The sequence below is a fragment of the Camponotus floridanus genome, unplaced genomic scaffold (genome assembly GCF_003227725.1).
Source record: "Camponotus floridanus strain SB8 unplaced genomic scaffold, Cflo_v7.5 scaffold85, whole genome shotgun sequence".
Taxonomy (NCBI): Eukaryota; Metazoa; Arthropoda; class Insecta; order Hymenoptera; family Formicidae; genus Camponotus; species Camponotus floridanus.
In genome coordinates, this window is record NW_020229855.1 from 298,425 (window position 1) to 320,498 (window position 22,074).

At 36.3% G+C, this 22,074-nt stretch overlaps 2 protein-coding genes across 2 annotated transcripts in view; both read left to right on the forward strand.

Annotated features, from left to right (window-relative positions):
- The window catches only part of LOC105251729 (probable multidrug resistance-associated protein lethal(2)03659), a 469,824-nt gene that overhangs the window by 151,950 nt on the left and 295,800 nt on the right, over positions 1–22,074 (forward strand). The window lies entirely within an intron of this gene.
- On the forward strand, positions 6,299–6,637 carry LOC112639728. Its single transcript, XM_025414605.1, has one exon. It carries the CDS (start codon positions 6,299–6,301, stop codon positions 6,635–6,637), a length of 339 nt encoding a protein of 112 aa, XP_025270390.1.

Below are 22,074 nucleotides of genomic sequence, written 5' to 3' on the forward strand. Positions count from 1 at the left end.
TACGATCATTACCATGATACTGTGTATATTGACGGTACCAGGATCTTTGGTCAAAAAGTTGAAACTGCCAAATGGAGACTTGTGTCCGCACATATACTTATATCAAATCGTGACACAAGTAGATAATAAGACTGCACCTATCATCCAAATGTTGTCTTCTGCGCAAGCTGACGACATTCTGATGTGGCTACGAGTATTCTTGAAGACTGTCCATGCAAAACGATCCGTGATTCGTGTGCCCAAAGAATGCGTTACTGATTTTGATAAGGCGCTTCTCGGAGCAGTAGCTCAGGCATTCGGTCAAGTACTTAGCCTCAAACAGTACTTAATGATTTGCTTTGATTTGTTGACAAACAAGACTCATACGAACAGAGTACCTCCGTGCCTCGTACGGCTTGACGTTTGTCACTTCTCGAACATGCTCGCGAGATGGAAGTGTTTCAGTGACAAGCATCCTAAAGTACGGAAGTTTTATTTGAGGGCAGTGGCAATATTGCGAAAGCAGGAAACCTTGGAGAAGTTTACAGAAATAGCGACAGCAATTCTAATGCTAGCTCTAAATCACAACGAGCAACCTGATGGACATGTGGAACAATCGCGAAATTTTCTTGCAGGGGAGATCCGAGGATCGTCGTCAGCCGAAGTGGAAGACGACATATACGATGATGACACGACAGAAGAGATTCCGCATCCCGAGATTGATGGAAATTATATGGTGAACTCAAACCTCCATCAATGGTAGAAACGCTGTACGGAAACATTCTCGAACGGATCGAGGCTGAAAAGAGTACCATCGAGATAAATGGATATTACTGCCCTAAATTTGCTAAAAAATTGAAAGCGTTGCTCATGTATTTTCCTCTGTTTACTGAAGTTATGCGCGGTATAATTTGATACGGATCGGTTAACGCTACATCTGCAGCAGTCGAATCCGAATTCAATGATCTGAAACATCGTACGTTCAAGAATGTCTCCTTACCATTGCGCGTGGATAAATTTGTCGCGAGACACATTTTGTCTACTACCAGGGAAGCTAAAGATAGCGATGGCTGATACGGAAATCAACTCGTTTTATGATTCAATTGATGAAGATGAAAGCTACGTCGACTCCGAGGTTTCTAAAAATTGAACCTGCCAAGAGCAAGAAATATCGATGCTGGTAGAAAAAGAGGCAGAACCGATAAAACAAAACATTTGTCCGATTCCACGAAAAACATCAAAGATCACAGTCCCACTGATCGATATTAAAGGTGAAGAGAACGAGGGAAACGTTATTGATTTCGAAGAGATGCGAGCCAAACACAATTGGCGTAATAAAAATCCAAGTTGGAAAAAAACGTTTAGATATGCCGATCCATATCCTTGGATCAACACCAGTACAACCTTTTGTACTGCTCTACCCATAATTCCTAATGGAAACCGATGCTCAGTTGTGCGAGATAAGAGACAATCGTTCATCGTCCGAAACACATGTAGCTTTGACAGTCTCTGTCAAATCTTAGTCTGTACAGCATCGCATAATAATATTTATAGAGACAAGATTAAAGATTATACATCTCCAATCTTCTCCTGTGTAAACGAATTGCTTAGGGCAGGTCTGTCGATCAAGTTTTATTTAAACAGAGTGAATGCCCTCAATATTCCACAATTGAAACCAGAAAATCGTCGCAATCGTATTATACAAATTGTTGCTACGGCCAACATTGCAAACATGGCGACTTTGATGTTCCAAGACTATCCAAGCTGCATTATAGAAAACATATATAGAAGCATTATAGAAAAACGCTGCGCCACTTACAAGAAAGAAAGCGTCAAACGCATAATTGTCATGTCTGTCGATTTTGACATGTGGATGAAAGATGGTGCGACCAGTCTTCCTGACGCTCTATATCGAGGCGATTCTCGGCCCAGACTATGCTGCGAGGAGTTTCCGATATGTGAAATAAAATATGGTCTGCAGTTAATAATTGAGACAGCTTTTGGCGATGATAAGTTGCAACGATTAAGAGACTTCCCAGATCGTCTCATAATGCCAGATAACGCGGGCTATCAGTTGGCCGGGATTGTGGTGTACGAAGGGATTTACAATGCAAACTCAGTAGGCCATTACATAGCGTACATTAAAATTGGCTCCATTTGGCTGTTGTTTGATGATATGAAAGCAAAGGCAAAGCCGCAGAATATCGACAGCGAAATCGAAGTACAGGCACATTTGTGCATATACGTAAGAGTATTAACCTTAACGTAAGAGTATTAACTAAAGTTTAACGCCAAAAAGACTACACTAATGCGATAAAACTTCATTCGAGAGATACATAACTTTTATTATTATTCTTATCTAATATATTTTATATATCTTATTTATTATACATTTAAAAAATTAACAAAAAGCATAAAACAAACCAAAAATATTAAAAAACAATAAAAAACCAAAAACAATAAAAAAACAATTTAAAAAACAATAAAAAAACCAAAAAAAATAAAGAAAACATATAATAACAAAAAAAAAAACAAATGGGATACATCTAGTATTTCATATACACTAGGATTTCAGCGGTAGCCTCCACGTGGCGTGTCCTAGGCAGACAAATAATGTAATTGGCTAATATCGTTAATATTCTTAAGATTTTGATTAACAATTTTCGATATGCTACACACAAGAAAATTGTTCAAAATATCTAGTTTCTTACAATTTAAAAAATTAATCTAAATTTAACAGCATTTATTTCGAAAACCATTGATTTTTTTAATTTCTCCGTGTGTAAATGGCATTTTCAAACTTTTAGATACGATTTTTAAAAACAGTTTTGAATATACCTACGTATTTATCTCTGACTGAGATGCGCTTCAAAATTCAAGAGATCCCACAGACTCTCAAGTAAAGTTACGAGTGGCAAAAAATATGTGTGGGACCTAGAGTCAACAATAAATTCGATGATACATGAAGAAAAAATTTAGTTTACTTTACGCAGTAAATATATTGCACATAGAATGGATTTTAAGCTTTATATTCTCATTTTCCGATGGTGGAATTAGTTCAGTTATTGCTGGTGCAATTATTTCCCGTCCAATTTGAAAATATTACATTTTAATATTCACAAGACTAAAATGGTTGTTAAGTTGCGAAAGAGAAACATAAAAACATTTATCAATAAAGACATAGATTACGTTATTTTTATTAAAAAATCTATAAAATTAATAGAATAATTTCAGATTCTAATTTTGGTGGTAAACCAAATTTTCATAATGGAAAAATAGTTTTCACATAATTCAAACAAACAGAAAATTTTTTATAATTTTTTTATAATTTTAAAAATTTCAATGCTTGTGCTGACTTGTGCTAGGCTAGCACAACTCAGATATGCAATATTGTCCTTGTCGGATAATTAAAAAGCGAAATTTTGGACATAGAATCCAAGCGAAAAGAGTCACGCTCAAGAGTAAAGTGCCGTTAATATCGCTGTGCTGAGAAAATCAACGGTTGTGCTGACTTGTGCTAGGCTAGCACAATTCAGATATGTAATATTATCTTTGCTTCTTCGAATAATTAAAAAACCGAATTTTGGAAAACTGCGTCGTATGTGTCGGCGGCGCTGCGATTATTTTTTAAATTTCGATTTTCTAATAAACTAATTGCGTTATCAAACTACGATTTGTGGCACAAGCTAGTACAACTCTAGCACAATCCAACACAACTTTTTTTTTTGGTTTTTCAAAATGTCGGTGCTACGACTATTCTTTTAATTGCAATTTTCTAATAAATTAATTGCGTTATCGAATTATGGTTTGCGGCACAAGCCAGCACAACCCTAGCACAATCTAGCACAATTGTTTTTTTTTCATTTTGACAAAATGGCCGTGTTGGACCTTAAAAACGATTTTTTGCAATTTTCGCTTTATTTTTTGAGATATCGAAGTACGGTTTGCGGCACAACATAGCACAAGCCTAGCACAATCTGGCACAACTTTAATTTTTTTCATTTTTTAAAATGGCGGTGCTAACTTCATAAACATAAAACATTCAGATACATGACACTGCCACTGCAAATGGACAACCGGACAATCACGCATAACTTTTTTATCCTCCCACATATGGAGGATAAAATGATCATAGGAATCGACTTGCAATACCGACTTCGCTTGGGAATCCCTCCCCCACCAAGATACATTAGGAATTGGCTTCCGAGATGCAATACAATCGGAGAACTAGTCGTGCAGACTTCGGGCGAGGAGAAGCAACTGCAGGAATTTCTAAAACAAGAATTACAACAATTCGAAAATATCCGCGGACTAACCAGCAAAATGGAGCATCACATATACCTAAAGGATGATACGCCCATCAAATAAAGGTACCGACCACACAACCCAGCCATGCAAGCAATTATTAATAAAGAGGTGGACGAAATACTTGAACAAGGCGTAATTGAACCATCACATAGTCCATGGAGCTCATCTATCGTGATAGTAAAGAAAAAGGATGGCAAACATAGATTTTGCATAGATTTCCGACGATTAAACGAAGTGACACAGAAAGACGCATATCCATTACCACAAATTACCGCGACGCTAGATAAACTAAGAGAAAGCGCGTCCACGCTCGACTTAAAAAGTGGATATTGGCAGGTTCCGCTCGCACAGGAAAGCCGACCATTGACTGCGTTCACGATTCCAGGGAAGGGATTGTACCAATTTACAGTTATGCCGTTCGGGTTGCATTCAGCACCAGCTACGTTCCAAAGATTGCTAGATACAGTCCTCGGGCCGGATTTAGAACCGCACGTATTTGTCTATTTAGATGACATTATCATAATTAGTAAAACGTTTCACGAACATCTCGAGCTGCTCGCCAAGACCTTCCGTCGCCTTCGAAACGCTCAATTACGGCTGAACTCTGACAAGTGCAAATTCTGCGTAGACAAGCTAAAATACCTGGGACACATTATGTCGATAGACAAAGAATGGATCCGGACAGACCCCGAAAAGGTTAACGCAGTGGCTAATTGGCCAGAGCCGCGAACAGTCAAGCAAATTCGGCAATTTATCGGGATGACCTCATGGTACCGACGGTTTATTGCGAGTTTCTCCGAAATAGCCGCGCCGTTAACACGACTTACAAAAAAGAACGCACGCTGGCCGTGGGGTGAGGAGCAGGAAAAGGCTTTTCACTAAAGGAAAAACTGGTCTCCGCTCCAGTTTTAGCCTGTCCGGATTTTACAAAGCGATTCGTATTACAAACCGACCAAGCACCTCCGATTTCGGTGCGGTACTGACGCAGCAACATGAGGACGGAGAAAGAGTGATAGCGTATGCAAGTCGAACATTAAACGCGGCAGAACGAAATTACACTGCAACAGAACTCGAATGCCTGACAATTGTCTGGGGAATCCGGCAGATGAAAAGTTATCTAGAAGGCTATGCCTTTACCGTCATAACCGATCATCATGCCCTAAAATGGCTGCAAAAATTAGAATCGCCGACCGGACGACTCGGACGCTGGGTATTCGAATTACAGCAATACGAATTCGATATCATTTATCGCCGAGGGGTTCAGAACCGCGTGGCAGACGCGCTGTCACGCTGCCCGGAAATCTGCGCCGTCAAACAAGAAAAATGCAGCTGGTAAGACCGAGTGATGAAAGAAGTACGCCAGGATCCAGCCTCCAGACCAGACTACAAGATTAAGGAAGGAAGATTATACCGACACATCCTGTATATACTAAATTTCAAGGATAAAAGCAGCAACGCCCAGTGGAAGGTGTATATTCCAACCGATTCGAAAACAAGTTCTCCGAAAGTATCATGACGAACCAACAGCCGGACATCTCGGCATCGCGAAAACCATAGCGAGAATTGCCGAGGGACACTACTGGCCAGGGATGTTCCGTGACATCACGAAGTCCGGAATTGCAGGAACTGCCAGAGTCACAAGGCGTCCCAGGAAAAACCGGCGGGAAAACTACACGCAACAGAGGTTAAAAGACCCTGGCAGCAGGTCTGCATCGACCTTATCGATCCAAGGTCAAAAGAGGGACATATTTGGCTTTTAGTCATGCAAGATCGATTTACGAAATGGACCGAACTAGTGCCTCTACGCCGAGCCACAGCCGATGCCGTCACACAGGACTTAACGAATAACATAATTCTGCGGCATGGAAAACCAGAAGTCATCTTATCAGATAACGGCACCCAGTTACAAAACAATTAGAGCAAAGATTAAGGGAACGTGAAGCACGTGACCACACCAGCGTACGCACTACACTGCAACCCAGTAGAAAGGACTAACCGACCTATAAAAACGATGGTCAGCCAATATATCGGAAAAGACCAAAAAGCCTGGGATGAAAAATTAAACGCGATCCAGTTCGCATACAATACAGCCGTTTACGACGCCACAAGATATACATCAGCGTTTTTGAATTACGGCCGCGAATTGATTTCACCCGTGGACGATAACCCGTCAGACGAACAAGCACCCGCTCCGGAAACAATACAAAGACAGCTGCAAGAGGCGAACGAGCTAATGAAGATTAATCTTTCACGAGCTTTCGAAAAGCAAAAACACTTTTACGACCTAAGGAGAAGAGCCTGGAAACCGCAGGTGGGCGATTGGGAGAAAGGACCACCAACTCTCGAATAAAGCAAATAATTTTAACGCAAAGCTCGCGCCAAAATACGACGGGTCATACGAAGTATGTCGGGTGATCTCGCCGGTAATCGTGGATCTCCGTAGCAGGCGAGGAAAGTGGCTCCGGCATATACACGTTCAAGACTTGAAATCGGCGAAAAACGACACCGAGGACGAGAATAACAATAACAACAACAACAATGACGAGAGCGAGGACGAAAACGAGTGACTGGAGCAACGGAAGTCACTTCATTTCGACATGTCGAACAGTGAGGATATTTTGAAAGCCATCAGCGAATACCTCGGAGAGCCAGCCGAAGAAGAAGCGCAGCCCGCGCCACCGGCTCCGCCACCCGAGCCGCACCAGCAGCCGCCAACGCCGCGGCTGCCGAGAGTCGAAACAATCGTGCAGAGATCCGACCGGGTCAATGAGCAAAAACGGCTGATGCTCTTGACCCCACCGCCGCCACCACCTGGGCGTAAGCCGATCCGGCCGTTTGAGAAGCCGCCGAAACCGCTGCAAAAATCCGCAGCCGAGACACAGCCACAGGAAGAGATCCTGCGGCCAATGTGATCGATGACAGCACCACCCATCAAGGTGGAAATCGAGCCCGGACTCATAGTGGAGGTATCGCATTTCGCGGTACATGTAAGCCGCCGCTACAAGCCGAGGACTCCACGATGGATTCTACGCTTTTCAGGGGACGGGAAGCTCCGCTACAAACGGAGAATAAGTTAGAGCCGTCCATCCCAGGGGATCCACTCGTCCGACCGTCCAGCAGTCCGACCATCCGCTCCGAACATAAACGTGTGCCTCAAGTTCAGGCACAATTTCAAGGGGGGGGGGTGATGTAACGATGCACCCCGTGCACCCCCTTAATCGCATCGTTTTACCCGGCATGCGATCCACCGGAAGCTGCCGCCCGGCAGAACATCCGCCGGGCAAAGGCAGGGGCGCGGTGCGCCCACATTTTTTTTAACTATAAAATATTTCAAACGGCGTTAAGCCGTTAATTGGCGAGCCAAAAAACGCCGGAGATTGGCGAGGCGCCCCGAACCGCCGACCGGCGAAAGCCCGCGTTCGGCGCAACACCCGAACCCCTCCGAACGAGCCCGACCGTATCGTTTTCCCGAAACCCGTTCGGAAGATAATGCCGCCGCTCGCCCACGCGTGGGTAATGAGCCGGTATGGAAAGGACATACTCGGCAATCTAATCACCTTTTCCGATTCCGATCACGCAAGTGAAACGTCTCACAACCTAGACCGCTTCTAGTAAACGCAGATTCTAAAACAGAGGTAGAGAGCACTCTTCCTCTATCGAGAACTCTCGATTATAAACCGGCAATCCATCCAGCCACTTTTTCCGACCGCAAAACGAACCCGAGCGCACTCCAGTTCGACCGAGGGATCTCGATAAAACGGTCCAGCATCCGACCGCCTAACGTTTGTGCATCATATCTCGAGGCAGAGAGAAGAGTTGCCTTGGACGAGTATCTCTCGTCGGCACAACGTTCCCAGAAACTTTCCAACAATACCGGGAATTACATTCATATTTCCATCAAAGACGCGTACGCCGAATACAACAGGTGATTCGCGGAATCGCGTACGAAAAGAAATACGCGCGCTTGCAAAAACGTAGCTAGACCTATCGCCAGACACGCGCGCATAGAAAAACGCGATGCACATCGTCAACGGTCATTCACCGCGCCCGGATGTAAACACGCGCGGCATACGAAACATTGTACCGAATACATCGACGACAAATATTACCGCATTTATTATAATAACCCGCTGCATTTGTATTACGCGTTACCATCCAACATATAAATACATATATTTTAAATATTATTCGTGCGACTCAGCGCGGCCACGAGTACGATCAGCTAACGCAACCGCGCGTGCATTTATAATTCGATCTCGCGCAGCAAAACTTTCCACACGCATCGCGTCTCGCGCAATCAACATACATAGTGCAACACGCACACCTCAAATACACATTGTAAACCACATACGCATATACACCCGCGCGCACACACACACACACACACACACACACACATACACACACACACTGTAATATATATATAATAAAGTCTTTTTTTTTGTACACGTACACACTCTCGTTATCAGTATAACCATCGAACGAATCCTGATCCCGACTCCGGCTATCCGATGGCGATTCATGCGGAATTCGCCCGTGACATTGTGTATTGTTTCCGGAGCGGTTTAGGTTGCGAGACGTTTCACTTGCTTGATCGGAATCGGAAAAGGTGATTAGACTGCCGAGTATACCCTTTTTATACCGGCTAATTACCCGCGCGTCGGCGCGCGGCGGCATTACCCCTTCCGAACAGGTTTCGGGAAAACGGTCGGGCCCGTTCGGAGGGGTTCGGGTGTTGTGCCGAACGCGGGCTTTCGCCGGTCGATGGTTCGGGGCACTTTAGCAATCTCCGACGTTTTTCGGCTCGCCAATTAGCGGCTTAACGCCGTTCGAGATATTTTATAGTTAAAAAAAAATGTGGGCGCACCGCGCCCCTGCCTTTGACCTGCTGGCGTATGCAGTCTGGTAACAGAGTGCGAGAGCTAAGACGTTTTAATAAAAATCTTGTGTTCTCGTAGTATATTATTAACAGTGAAAATGAAGTAATCTCTACAGGAATATAGGGATATGATTGTGGCATACGGACTAGCGGGTGAAAATACTTATCGTGCGGCCGCAATTTACATGGAATTTCCCGGCCGTGCACGAAAACCAAGTGGCCGTACAATTTTACGTGTTGTGCAATAATGATGTGAAACTGGGTGTCGTGCATAATATCGGGATAACAGGTCCAGCAGTACACCTTCGTGTACGTCATTTCATGATTGAAAAATGACGTCAAAATAATGTTATATTAAAACGTCAATATAAAATCATGTAACAAATCAGTCATTTTGACGACATATGACCAAAAATGACCAGTTTGTAACGTCAAAATGACGTGTGCTTGCTACTTGGGTAACTTAAAAGAAGAAATGCCAAAAGATATGTGCATGTAACTGAGGACCGATTGTTCCAATTTTTTGGTAAATTTTACCTAACAGGTAAAATATCTGCGTTTTTCAAGTTCCCAAAAAGAAACAAAGATATAATAAAAGAATAAATATAATCATCACATAATCTGAATAAAAGAAAGATCTTTACTAAAAAATTGGTTTATATCACGTCTCCATTTCTAAGTAAAAATATGGCTACGGAATTTGGCATCAGATTTGGTAGATGCCATTGATCGTTTTATACGCTTACCTTCCTCTTTATCTAATTTCCTTTGCTTCGATTTACATTTAAATATGTATGTGTTTATTATTGTAAACTGATTTATTAATTGTATAGTTGCTTTATTAACAAGGGGAATATCAAATAGTGAAACCCAATTTTGACGAACTTTAAATATGTTTCAGAACTAACCTTTTATTTTATACAGACATATTTTACGCCGCATTTACGTCTATAACCATACGAATATTAATTCCATTTAATAAAAACTGTAAAATCACATTTAAATTTTGGTTCATTTTTATATTTATTCGGAATTCTCTTTCAAAGGTTACATACTTTTGAATGATAATCATCGAAAAAATATTTGAAACATAATGTCATTTTACATAGAGCACATTGAATAAAACTTACATCTTTTAATTGACAATGGCACGGTTTCTTTAAGATTATTAATATAAGATATTAATATAATTATTAATAATATATATTAATATAATTATTAATAATAATAAAAATAATATAATTATTAATATTAATAATAATAATAATACAACTATTAATATAAAATATTAAATTTAATAATAAAAATAATAATAATAAAAATAATATTAAAATAATATTATAATAATAATAATGTTACGTCCATACCCTGAAAGGATGGGCTGTATGGAAGAACGTAACTTACTTATCCCGTGACACACTTTATTCGGATGTGTGTATGGATCGGGTCGAACGAATATGAAAAGCCTGACACAGGTCAGTGACCAAAGATCTCTTTAACTCTGCGTTTTTACGCCTATTCGTTCGGTGGTTCCTTTTCGGTAAAGGAATTTAATCGTTGTTACGCGGGATAGGACCTAGTGCGATCTCAAGGAAGAGAACGAGTTAAATAATTAAATTCTACATTAAATTAAAAAATACATATATTATATAAAAAAAATAAGGAAAGAAAAATACATCTTAGCAGTTGTAGTTTTAGTTGTAGTTGTAGTTTTTCTTAAACACAGGTTCAAATTAAAATACAATAATAAAATTAAGATAAAAGATTAAGTCAAGTCTAAGTTCGAAAATTATTCATCCATTTCAATGATTTCTCCCAAAGTAGTGATAATACAAAGGAAAATAATATAAAGAGGAAGAAAAAAAAAGGAAAAATAATAATAATAATGCAAGGAATGGGAAATTAAAAGAAAATGAAAGGGAGTAAAAAAAAATAGAAATTAAGAGTTAAATATATATAAAGAAGGGCTTAAACGAAATATAAAGACAGAAAACAATACGAATTTTTGGTAAATAAATCAAAAAAGGCAACTAAAAGGAAATGAAAATTAAGGAATCGTTTGCGAACCGCCTTGCGGAGATTCTCGACGAACGGGAAATTGTTCGTGAACTGCCTTGCGGAGATTCTCGACGAACAAGGAATTGTTCGTGAATCGCCTTGCGGAGATTCTCGACGAACAAGGAATTGTTCGTGAACTGCCTTACGGAGATTCTCGACGAACAAGGAATTGTTCGTGAACCGCCTTATGGAGATTCTCGACGAACAGGGAATTGTGTAAAGGTGGATTAAGGAAAAGGAATGAGCCAGAGAAAAAAGTTTAAATAGTTGATTTGATGAAATGAAGATGAAATGAAGATAATTATTTTATTTGTTGATTTAGGTAAAAATAAAAAAAGATATCTTTCACAATGACAACTTAATCGTAGAAGGTAAAGGGAGTATAATCGGATGAGACTTACTAATTATTGAGTGCGTCGACAAATGAAAATTTCTGGTTCAGGCCGTAGCGTGAGTTTGCAGGCCAACAACTGGTTGCCCGTGAACTGCAACGTCTGATGCAGTTCAGGGATCACACTCACTTCAAGTTCACTTCAAATTCACTATTTTGATTTCCCCTTCTTTTTTTTTTTAATATTGCGTATTGAACTGGGTAAAAGAAATTCGGATAGCAAACGATTAGCAGGCGGAAAAGTCTTGAGAACTAACTGTGCGCGGAGAAGAGCAAGCAGAAAAATCCTGAGACTAATTGTGTGTCCGCGCTTTCGGCTCGTGAATTTTAAAGTTTTTGCTCCTCCTCCCTTCTGGATGGTGGAAATCTTTGAAAATCGAATCAAATGATTTCTATTACTCCCTTCTTAGGGCCAAGGAGTTAGATTTTCAGTAAGAGAGGAGTGTCTTAAGGTTAGGTTCTAATTGGTTAAGCCCTTTTGCGCGAGATTTAGATCCATCCAGTAGAGAGTGGGAGCGAGGAGCTGATTATCTTATCGCTTAACGATTTGACGATTGAGAATGGCCTGTCGAACGAGCGCACGTGCAATATTAATTTCCGAGGTTTGTTTTATGTTTACCTTTGGTCAATTTCTTGAGGACCACAGACTCTTTGTTTAAAATCTCTAAGATGAACCAAGTTATAACCATAAATACGGGTGGTTCGAATTTCTTATAGTTCCGAGTCTGATAATTCAAAAGTTTGTTTAGATTTTCCTTAGCGCTATCTCGACTGGCCACTCTCAGTGTTTAGGCTAACTATTTATTTACGCGAGTTAGTTTCCGTTTCCTTATTTCAAATTCGAGCCTATCTTTAATTATTTCTAAGATAGCGTTTCGATGAAAGAAAAGAATCGTGAAGTCCCCCGGACGTAACAATAGAAAATTGTAAATAATGCAAATGAAGCTCGTGATTTCTCTTCATCTTTACAGCGAATAATAGTTGTTAATGACATTTTATATAAAAAATGTTAACTTTCTATTTATAAAAAGAAGAATCTCGAAGAAGATGCTAAGTCTGAAACCGAAAAAGATGTCGAATCACATTTTATAGACAGAATCACTTTGGATAACTCTAACGCTGTGAGAGTTGCTGTGTTAGCATCTTTTTCAGGATTCTTTTTTTTATAAATGGAATGTCGACATTTTTTACATAAAATGTCATTAACAACTATTATTCGCTGTAAAGATGAAGAGAAATCACGAGCTTCATTTGCATTATTTATAATTTTCTTTTTACCTATTACTTTTTTCAAAAATGTGTCGCAATCCAAACACTTCAATTTTTTCGTTGCCGTCCTAGGCATTCTCAAATAAAGAAAAATAGAAGCTTCTATGACAAGCAGTACTAATCAAAGTAATAAATGTGATTAATAAAAAAAATCGGTTGTTTTCATGAATAATCATAAAAGGATGTAAAAATAAAAAAAGTCACAGCAGTCACGGTTGAAGTTGGCTTACAGAATGAAACGCTCGGCTTTCTATCGAAAACCCTAGAGAGTTAGATAAAACAAATGAATAGCGGATTTGGAAGACTAAGCCTGCACAGTATTAATCAGAGAAACTGAGAATGACTATCAAAAAACTAAAGCTGGCATTACATACTTCGGGATATAAGTTAATTGCCAGCAGTTATTACGTATCGAGAATGCATCAATCAGTTTTTAAGAGAAATCATGAAATAACGAAAGATTATCATTAATAGTTTTTCTCAGATATTTCATATGAGCAGCAAAGTAAAAGTCACGGCCAAAGTTGACTTTCTGAATAAAACGCTCGGCTATCTGTCGTAAGCTTTAGAGAGTTGAAAACAAATGAATAGCGGATTCGGGAGGTGCAAAGGTGACAGATCACAGACTAAAATTAGTTTAATATAATGTCAACCGGTCAGTCGAGATCGATATGCATGGCTGGAGCGAGAGTGTAGTGTGAAAACGTGGTGCATGCATGATTTTCATCATTTTTCGCCATGAAGTACCTCTATGAAAAATTTGGAAAAAATAGATGTTAAAGCAGACATTTTAAGGTTTTCTTTAAAAAAAATTGAAGGTGTAGCTTTAAAACATGATCTCAAAAAAAATTTTGAAACGTTCAAAATTTTTTTTACTTGTATTTTTTGTCAGAATTTTTTTTAAATTTATTCTCAAAATAGTCTTGTTGATGTTCATAACATATATTTTTTTCATCAAAATTGGTTCAGCCGTTTTCGAGAAAAATCACTTTTTTTATTTTGCTTTCCTTTTCCATAACTCCAAAAATGCAATTTTAAAGTTGATATTTATAGGATTTTTTAGACACATAGATACCAATCTGTGATGCCGATCTCGACTTGATACGTGCGGGGGCAACTTTTACATGCTTATCCCCTTAAGCCCTTTTTACATTGACAAAATGCTCTGACAATAGCTCCTATTAAAGCTCTGTTGAAATCACAAACTACTTATTTCGTCAATGGAAAATTTGATTTATGTTTCATGCCAATTCATATGATCTCTAACAACCAAAAATGTATAGTGTTCGTATTTTGAGATGCGCTTAGCATTTGAAACACTGGCATGTAAGATGTATTAGTTTTCGTAACAATTTGATATAGATAAATATGTGATGATAATTCACCAAACGGTTTTTTTAATTTTCTTACTAAAGATCCTGTTCCGTCTATGCAGACATATTCTGAATTTTGCACGAAAATAGCTATTTGTTCCAGTGTTCAATAGTGTACATAAAATGAATCTAACCCAATTGCGTGTATTTGTCCTGCATACCGATTGTATTTCATATGTTGTAAATTTTGAAGTGGATTGGAAGTAGTAAGCGCTTTTCACGTTTCTGTTTTGCTTTTAAAAGTATTTTATTCTTAGGTAAATACGCAAATTCTGGATCATCGAATTCCATTATTTTATTGCCTTCATTTCTACGCCAAATGTATGGTAAAATGTTTCCTTCTAACATTTTATTTGAAATTTCTATTCTTTGATTTTCTTTTAAGTGTGGCCTTTTTTGTGTTTTATGGAACTATCGAAATTTTCGATGATACATTCCATGATGACATCTTCTGCTGATACCGACTTATTTGCAATCATTCCCAAAAAGTTACAATTATTAGTATTCCGAACAAGAGGCAACGATCTCTAAAAAGTTCCAGAATCCGACATTTTGCATCGTTTAAATAATGAAGCACATGGTATACATATTTGCTATCACAATTGCTCGAATAAAACGTCAGTCCAAATTTTTCTAAATAATACATTATAAGTTCTTTCCGATAGATTTTTATCATATTCCACTTCTTCAGGACCCATTGCTAGCCATGTTTGAAATGGCAAAATCAATTGTAATTCGATTCTTTCGTCATTTCGAGAGTCATGTAAAATATTTTCCGAAATATCTAACATAGAAATTGAAAATTTTTCAATGATAGTTGAGAAATTTATCTCAAACATTATATCTATTTCCCTGTAAAATAGTGTAAATATACTTTGGCGACAATTTTTTTCTAGTTTTATTTTCAAAATCATTACTAATATCTTTATATATCTCTGAGCTTAGTACAACAGGTTTTCCGAAAGAATCCGAAAGAATCTTATATTTTTTTGTCAAAATTATATTTAAAAATTCCAATGCGTGTTGAGCTATACTAATTAAGTTATGTATTAGAAAAAAAACGAAAGAGTTATTCTCGCGCTTGAAAGAGTTAATTCGCAACGTTACGCTCGAAGTTATGCCTTTAATATACCTTACATATGGGAAGAGAATAACAAAAACCGATCGCATTCACGCATGTGCTATGCCGCACGATATATCATATATAGCATGAAGCTGTACTATCCTCATAACAGTTGAAACGCATCGGCGACTATGTACAGTGATACCGGAAGAAGAACACGGCATGCGCACATAATCAGAGAGTCATGTGCTATGCAGAGCGCTGAGGTATATTTCCTACAATATATCAAAAACAACTCAGAAAACATGCAGAAACAGAAAACAACTCAGAAGACATACAGTCCTATATCTATTGAATAATCAGAAAGCCAAATTATGGACATAGAATCCGAGCGCGAAGGGCCGCGCTCAAGAGTAAAGTGCCCTTTATATCATTGTTCTTGAGAAATCGAATATTGTGCTGACTTGTGCTAGGTTAGCATAATTTAAATATGTAATATCATTTAAATCGGATAATGAATACATGTAAAAATGTGAATTATATTCAATATTAGTCGAAATTATTCTTTTATCATAACTTTTTTTCATGTCATTTTTTGTAAATAATATTTTAGCACAATAATAGCACAATCTAGCACAATTTAATACAGTCAAAAGAATTGTAAAGAACGAAAAATGGAGGCTGACTCAAATAATCGTTCTTTTCAATTTTCTATTGTATTTTTCATATTATGGTTCTAATATTCGAGCACAATGTATCACAAACCTAGCACAATTTAGCACAACATTAAAATATGTTAATTCTAAAAGTGGGGGGCTAACTTCTAATAGGCCGGCCGTTTATTGTTAAAATAAAATATGGGCGCCCCCGACCAATGTCGGGCGGCAGCTTCCGGTTGGTGTACGCCGGGAATTTGTAACAGGTGCATCGTTACACAAATGCACTGTGCAATTTTAGTTAGCTACGTTTTATTACTAAATTATAAAAATGTTTCAGTTTTTAGATTTTATTTATAGTGATTAGAAAAAGTTTGCTTAATGTTTATTTATGTTAATTCTGAAGTATTGTTATTGTATAATAATAATAATAGGGGAAAGGCGGGTAGCTCCGGACACTTAAATAAAACGTATAAACTAATATATAATCAACAGGTTTTAAATTACTCTTTTGCAAAATAAACTTTGAACTTTTTTGATTTCTTATTTCTTAACAGAAAGAATAGAACATTTTTCTTAAATTATCTTAGAAAAAAAAATCAACTAACTTATTACTGCTATTTTTAAGCAGTCAAAAAATGGCTGGTAGTCCGGATATATTTCAACAATTATCTATTTGTTCTTTGTTCTTACAAATAAAAATATATATTTGAAGGATCAATGTCTACGCATTCTTCGTGTGCCCATTCTTAACATTTATTACATTGGATCCAGTCTTCTTCGAAGGTTTCTCTGCAAGCAATGCATTAAGTGTCTTGATGATCGTCTTGATGAAAAAGATTTTGATTGTTTTGTTTTGTTTTGTTTAGTAATACCTTTAGCACCTTTAGTACCTTTAATATCTTTACTGTCTGCAACAAGTTCATCTATGTATGAAGACAATGTTAAAATTTCACTTTTCTGTCTTCTTCATGAACAAAATGTAATGTGGTTTTTAGAAGCATCAGGCAAAAGTAATAATTGTGTAATAACATCTGTTGCGTCATATTTTTCAGCAGCTAATCTTATTGTTAACTTCTTTTCTATAACACATAATTGCTTCTTTTATATTAACTTCATTCCACTTGCCTCTATTGGTAGTCCGTCCCTTAAATTTTGACATTTTTATTATATAATTGTATCTAAAATAAATACATTCATATTTGTTCAAAATTGAGACGTTGGATTTATTCGATCGAGTTCAACGGCGAATATTACAGAATTATCAAAACATGAGCGAGAATAAACACTGACGATCAAGTCGATCGACGCGTGATCGTGTGAACCTCAAGATCAAACATCATGTCAAACAACTAGCTCTCGAAGATTTGATATCGAAGACATTTGTTTTCTTTTGAGCGGAGCGCGAGTTTGAGAGGTCGATCGAAGTCAGTCGGCCTAGTATATCGATTCGACCTAGTCGAAATTCAAAAATCTCTCTTGTTCGTTATTCTCGCTCACGTCACATTCGCTTCGAGCTGCTTCACTTCTGAGTGCAACGAAGTACATTAATCAAGATCGCTTCTTATTCTCGCGACAGTCAACTGTGTAATTCTTTAAGTTTTCTTTGAGTGTAATTATTAAAATTGTTAAGACTGTGAGGAGTCCGAGAGTCGGCGCACATTAAACGGATCGAAAAAATAAGCTGTCTCGCGTTAACCACCATCCAGCGTCCACGTTCAAGATTTCTGATCGATTTCAAGAACGCATTTCGTCGCTCGCTCCTATAATTCTTTAATAAATTAATTCTGAAAACAGTACGTGAATGTCTTTGACTTTTCCTTATCCTCCAGCTAATCTACGGATTCGCGTTACACACTGCTTCTCGCTCAAATCTGAGCGTTAGACAGATTTCGGACGGTCTTAACAAGGTCGAGTCCTAAACAATATTATTTAATACATTAAAATAGTATAAACTGATAGTTACAACAATAAAATGTATTATTTTTATAATTTAAAGTTAATAAATATGTCTGGATGTACAGTACCCGCTATATTAATGTCCGGGGATATCCGATTGACTGGATCTAATATATTCATTAATTTGTGTAAAAAGAATTAATTAAATGTATAAGAATCTTAAATTATATTTTTATAATATAATTAATATTAAGACATGTTATAATTAATATTAAGACATGACAATATTAAGACATTAATATTCAGACATGTACTTACTTTTAATGAACAATAAGCATCAACAAAATTTGATGGGCGTTGTAATCAAGAGACACGGTAGTGTCTTGAAGTCGAGTCATCATCACTCAGGCGCAAGACACACCGTGTATCTTTACACGAAAGGCTAAGTTGCGAGAAATGCATATTATCAGTTCTCAATAACCGCTGAATCGATCAAATTCTTATTGCATTTAATCAATTGCTTGGGTTCGATTTATATAAGGAAAGTGTCTTTATTTTTGCTCTATGTGCTCTATAAGCAGAAATATAACGATACAAAGTCTCAATGTAAAACTTTTTGATTAAGAAACGTTACCGTCACCGTCGTGGCTACATTTTTCACATATTTTTCTTGTACGGTTCGCACGTTTGACGAAAGAGGCGCTGTGTTCTCGTGACGATGAGAGATGTATAATTTTTTTATCATGCGAGAAATTACCGACTGTAATTGGAATGAATTGATCGGTACATAATATACTTTCCGATTCACGCATGATGCGCATGAAGTGACAGAAAATGTATAGTTCATGTTACGCATATTATTATACATTTTCTGTCACTTTATGCGCATCATGTGTGAATCGGAAAGTACCTATAGATGTCAATTATTTGAATCGACCATGCATATCGAATGTAATACTTATCCAAATAATTGCTATCTATGTATCGATTAATTTATTGCAATTGCAATCACCCAGGTAGCAAGCACACGTTATTTTGATGTATCAAATTGGTCATTCACTGATTATTCTTGATGTCACGAATTGATGTTTTTAAGACGTAAAAGTGACGATTTAACTGTCACAGATTCCTGACATCATGACATGTACCGCATTTTGACGTCTTTCTCTTAGCATAATAATATATTTAATAATGTTGTCGAATAAAGCGCTCTCTAAAAGTGAATCAGTGTATTATCACTGAAAAACAATAAATAATCACTGATTACAGTAATTATTATATAAGTACAGCGCTATAAATCAGTAATATTTTATAGAAAGAATCAATTAATAATTTTGACTATTTCAGTAATATCTCAGTAATATTCCTTTCGTTATTGCCAGTAATATTAAACTTTTCAATTCATCTCTCTATTTCATAAATATAATATAATATAAATAAATAAATATAAAAATATAATATATAATAAATATAAATATAAATAAATAAATATATATAAATATAAATATATATAAATATATAAATATATAAATATATATATATATATATATATATATATAAAGTCTGATCGCGAAATAAGTCATGTCATATAAAAAATTTTAAAATATTTTTTTTATGGGATCGATGTACTAACTAATGACATAAAATAATCGTCACTTCATGACTGAAAAATGACGTCAAAATAATGTTATAGCAAGACGTTAATATAAAGTCATGTAACAATAATCAATCATTTTGACAACATATGACCAAAATGATTAGTTTGGAACGTCAAAATGACGTGTGCTTGCTACCTGGGCAGTAATCCCTCATAAAAAAAATTGGTACACGAAATAAAATTCATCCTATATGCAGTCTCCTGCACTATCACACTATTTAGTAACATTAATAACAGATTTCTAAGTTATTTAGAGACGATTTTTCTTCATTGAAAATGTCGAAGATTTGTAATTAAACCTAAAATTAAAATTTTATTAAAGTGAACTTCACCTGGAATTATAATAATTGAAGAATGTAGCTTTGTTAATATTTTAACTTTACGAAGTTTGCAAAAAGTATATTAAGTAGAGAAGATCGTCATATTTTAATGAAATGACGGGGCTGGTGGCAGATTCTTTGCTTATTTATTTGGATATTTAACATATTCTCAAAAATTACTTTTTTAAAAAGTATAAAAAAGTTAATCATGTGTCAGTATTAAATTGTAAAAAATTTTATGTTATTGTAAAAAACTGTTTTATGCACAAGACATAGTATTATTTAAACTACAAAAATGTTACATTAAACAAAGTTAAATGTAACATGTGCAAAATAGTTATTTCTTAATTGTCTACAAAAATTAGTGATATCCTAAAAAAATTACCTTTTCAAAAAAGGTAAAAAGAAGAAGTCGAGTCATCTCAGTAGTAAAACATTATTGTATAGAACTATTTTACAAAAAATTATTTTAATAAAAAATTGCTGTATTAAAAAAAATTGTGTAAAATAGTTGTCATAACTATCTACAAAAATTAATGATATATTTAAATAGAAAATTACGTCGAGAATAAAAGAGTGCGATTTTATTTTATGTTTATCAACAGTGTGTGTGTGTGTGTGTGTCTGTCTGTCTGTCTGTCTGTCTGTCTGTGTGTGTGTGTGTGTGTGTGTGTGTGTGTGTGTGTGTGTGTGTGTGTGTGTGTGTGTGTGTGTGTGTGTGTGTGTGTGTGTGTGTTAGATGTGATTGACTGCTGATAAATAATTAGATGAAGAAAAATTATGTTTATATTTTCGCCGAAAGTTATTACATCTTTGTCGTAAAAGTCAGAATCCCGATTTCTTCAACGATGAACAGTTGATTCATGTAGCTCGTAATTTAAAAAATTTTAATTATTAAAAAACTCGACGCTGCTGAATAATATACAAATAAATTTGGCAGCGTCGAGTTTTTTAATAATTAAAATTTTTTAAATTACGAGCTACATGAATCAACTGTTCATCGTTGAAGAAATCGGGATTCTGACTTTTACGACAAAGATGTAATAACTTTCGACGAAAATATAAACATAATTTTTCTTCATCTCATTATTTATCAGCAGTCAATCACATCTAACACACACACACACACACACACACACAGACACACACACACACACTGTTGATAAACATAAAATAAACTCGCACTCTTTTATTCTCGATGTAATTTTCTATTTAAATATATCATTAATATTTGTAGATAGTTATGACAACTATTTTACACAATTTTTTTTAATACAGCAATTTTTTATTAAAATAATTTTTTGTAAAATAGTTCTATACAATAATGTTTTACTACTGAGATGACTCGACTTCTTTTTTTTATCTTTTTTTGAAAAGGTAATTTTTTTAGGATATCACTCTTACGGAAACAAAACTGATTATAACATCTGATCCGCTTGGTGTACATATTATTACTGATTTGCAATTGTTCATTTGCTGAGACAGACATGTTTTAACGTGTCATTTGTTTTTTTAAGCAGTTTAGTATTAAAGATATTAAAATGTCCGAAGTTACCCACTGTTCGAGACTACCGCCTTTCTCCTAATATAAAATAAGAGATTATATGGTTATGTTCAGCGTTTAATTATGTTACGTTATATTATGTATTTGATGTGCTGCATAAATCTAAAGTGTGTATCAGCGGAAAAGATATTGTATCTTCATGATATTCTACTGCCACTAATTTACATTTGATATTTTTTATATCATACCATCTGGGCAAATGTTCCTTGCGGTTTGCACAAAATATACTTAAATAAGATGATGCAACCCAGATAGCACTAAACATTTCTATGAACGTGCTATGAATATTCTTTAAGAATGTTTCGAATATTCTATAAGACATTCTTATATATTTATAATATGTTTACAGTATATTCGAATGGCACTACTTTAAATGTTTTTTGAATGTGATTAGAATAATCTATCGAATATTCTATGTAACATTTTATGTATATTCATAGAATATTCCATATATGTCCTAATAGAATGTTCTATAAATGTGCGTAATATATTACACAGAATATTCTATATCCATTCTATATCCATTCTCTATAGCCCAGATTCTGAGTTCTCTTTTATTGATAAAAGTGCTTTTAAAAGTGGCTTATAGTCAATGAAAAGTCTTATAAGCCACTTTTAGAAGCACTTTTATCGATAAAAGAGGATTCAGAATCTGGAC

What these genes read in the sequence shown, in the direction of transcription:
- LOC112639728 (XM_025414605.1), top strand. Translation starts at nt 6,299, where the DNA reads ATGGTCAGCCAATATATCGGAAAAGACCAAAAAGCCTGGGATGAAAAA.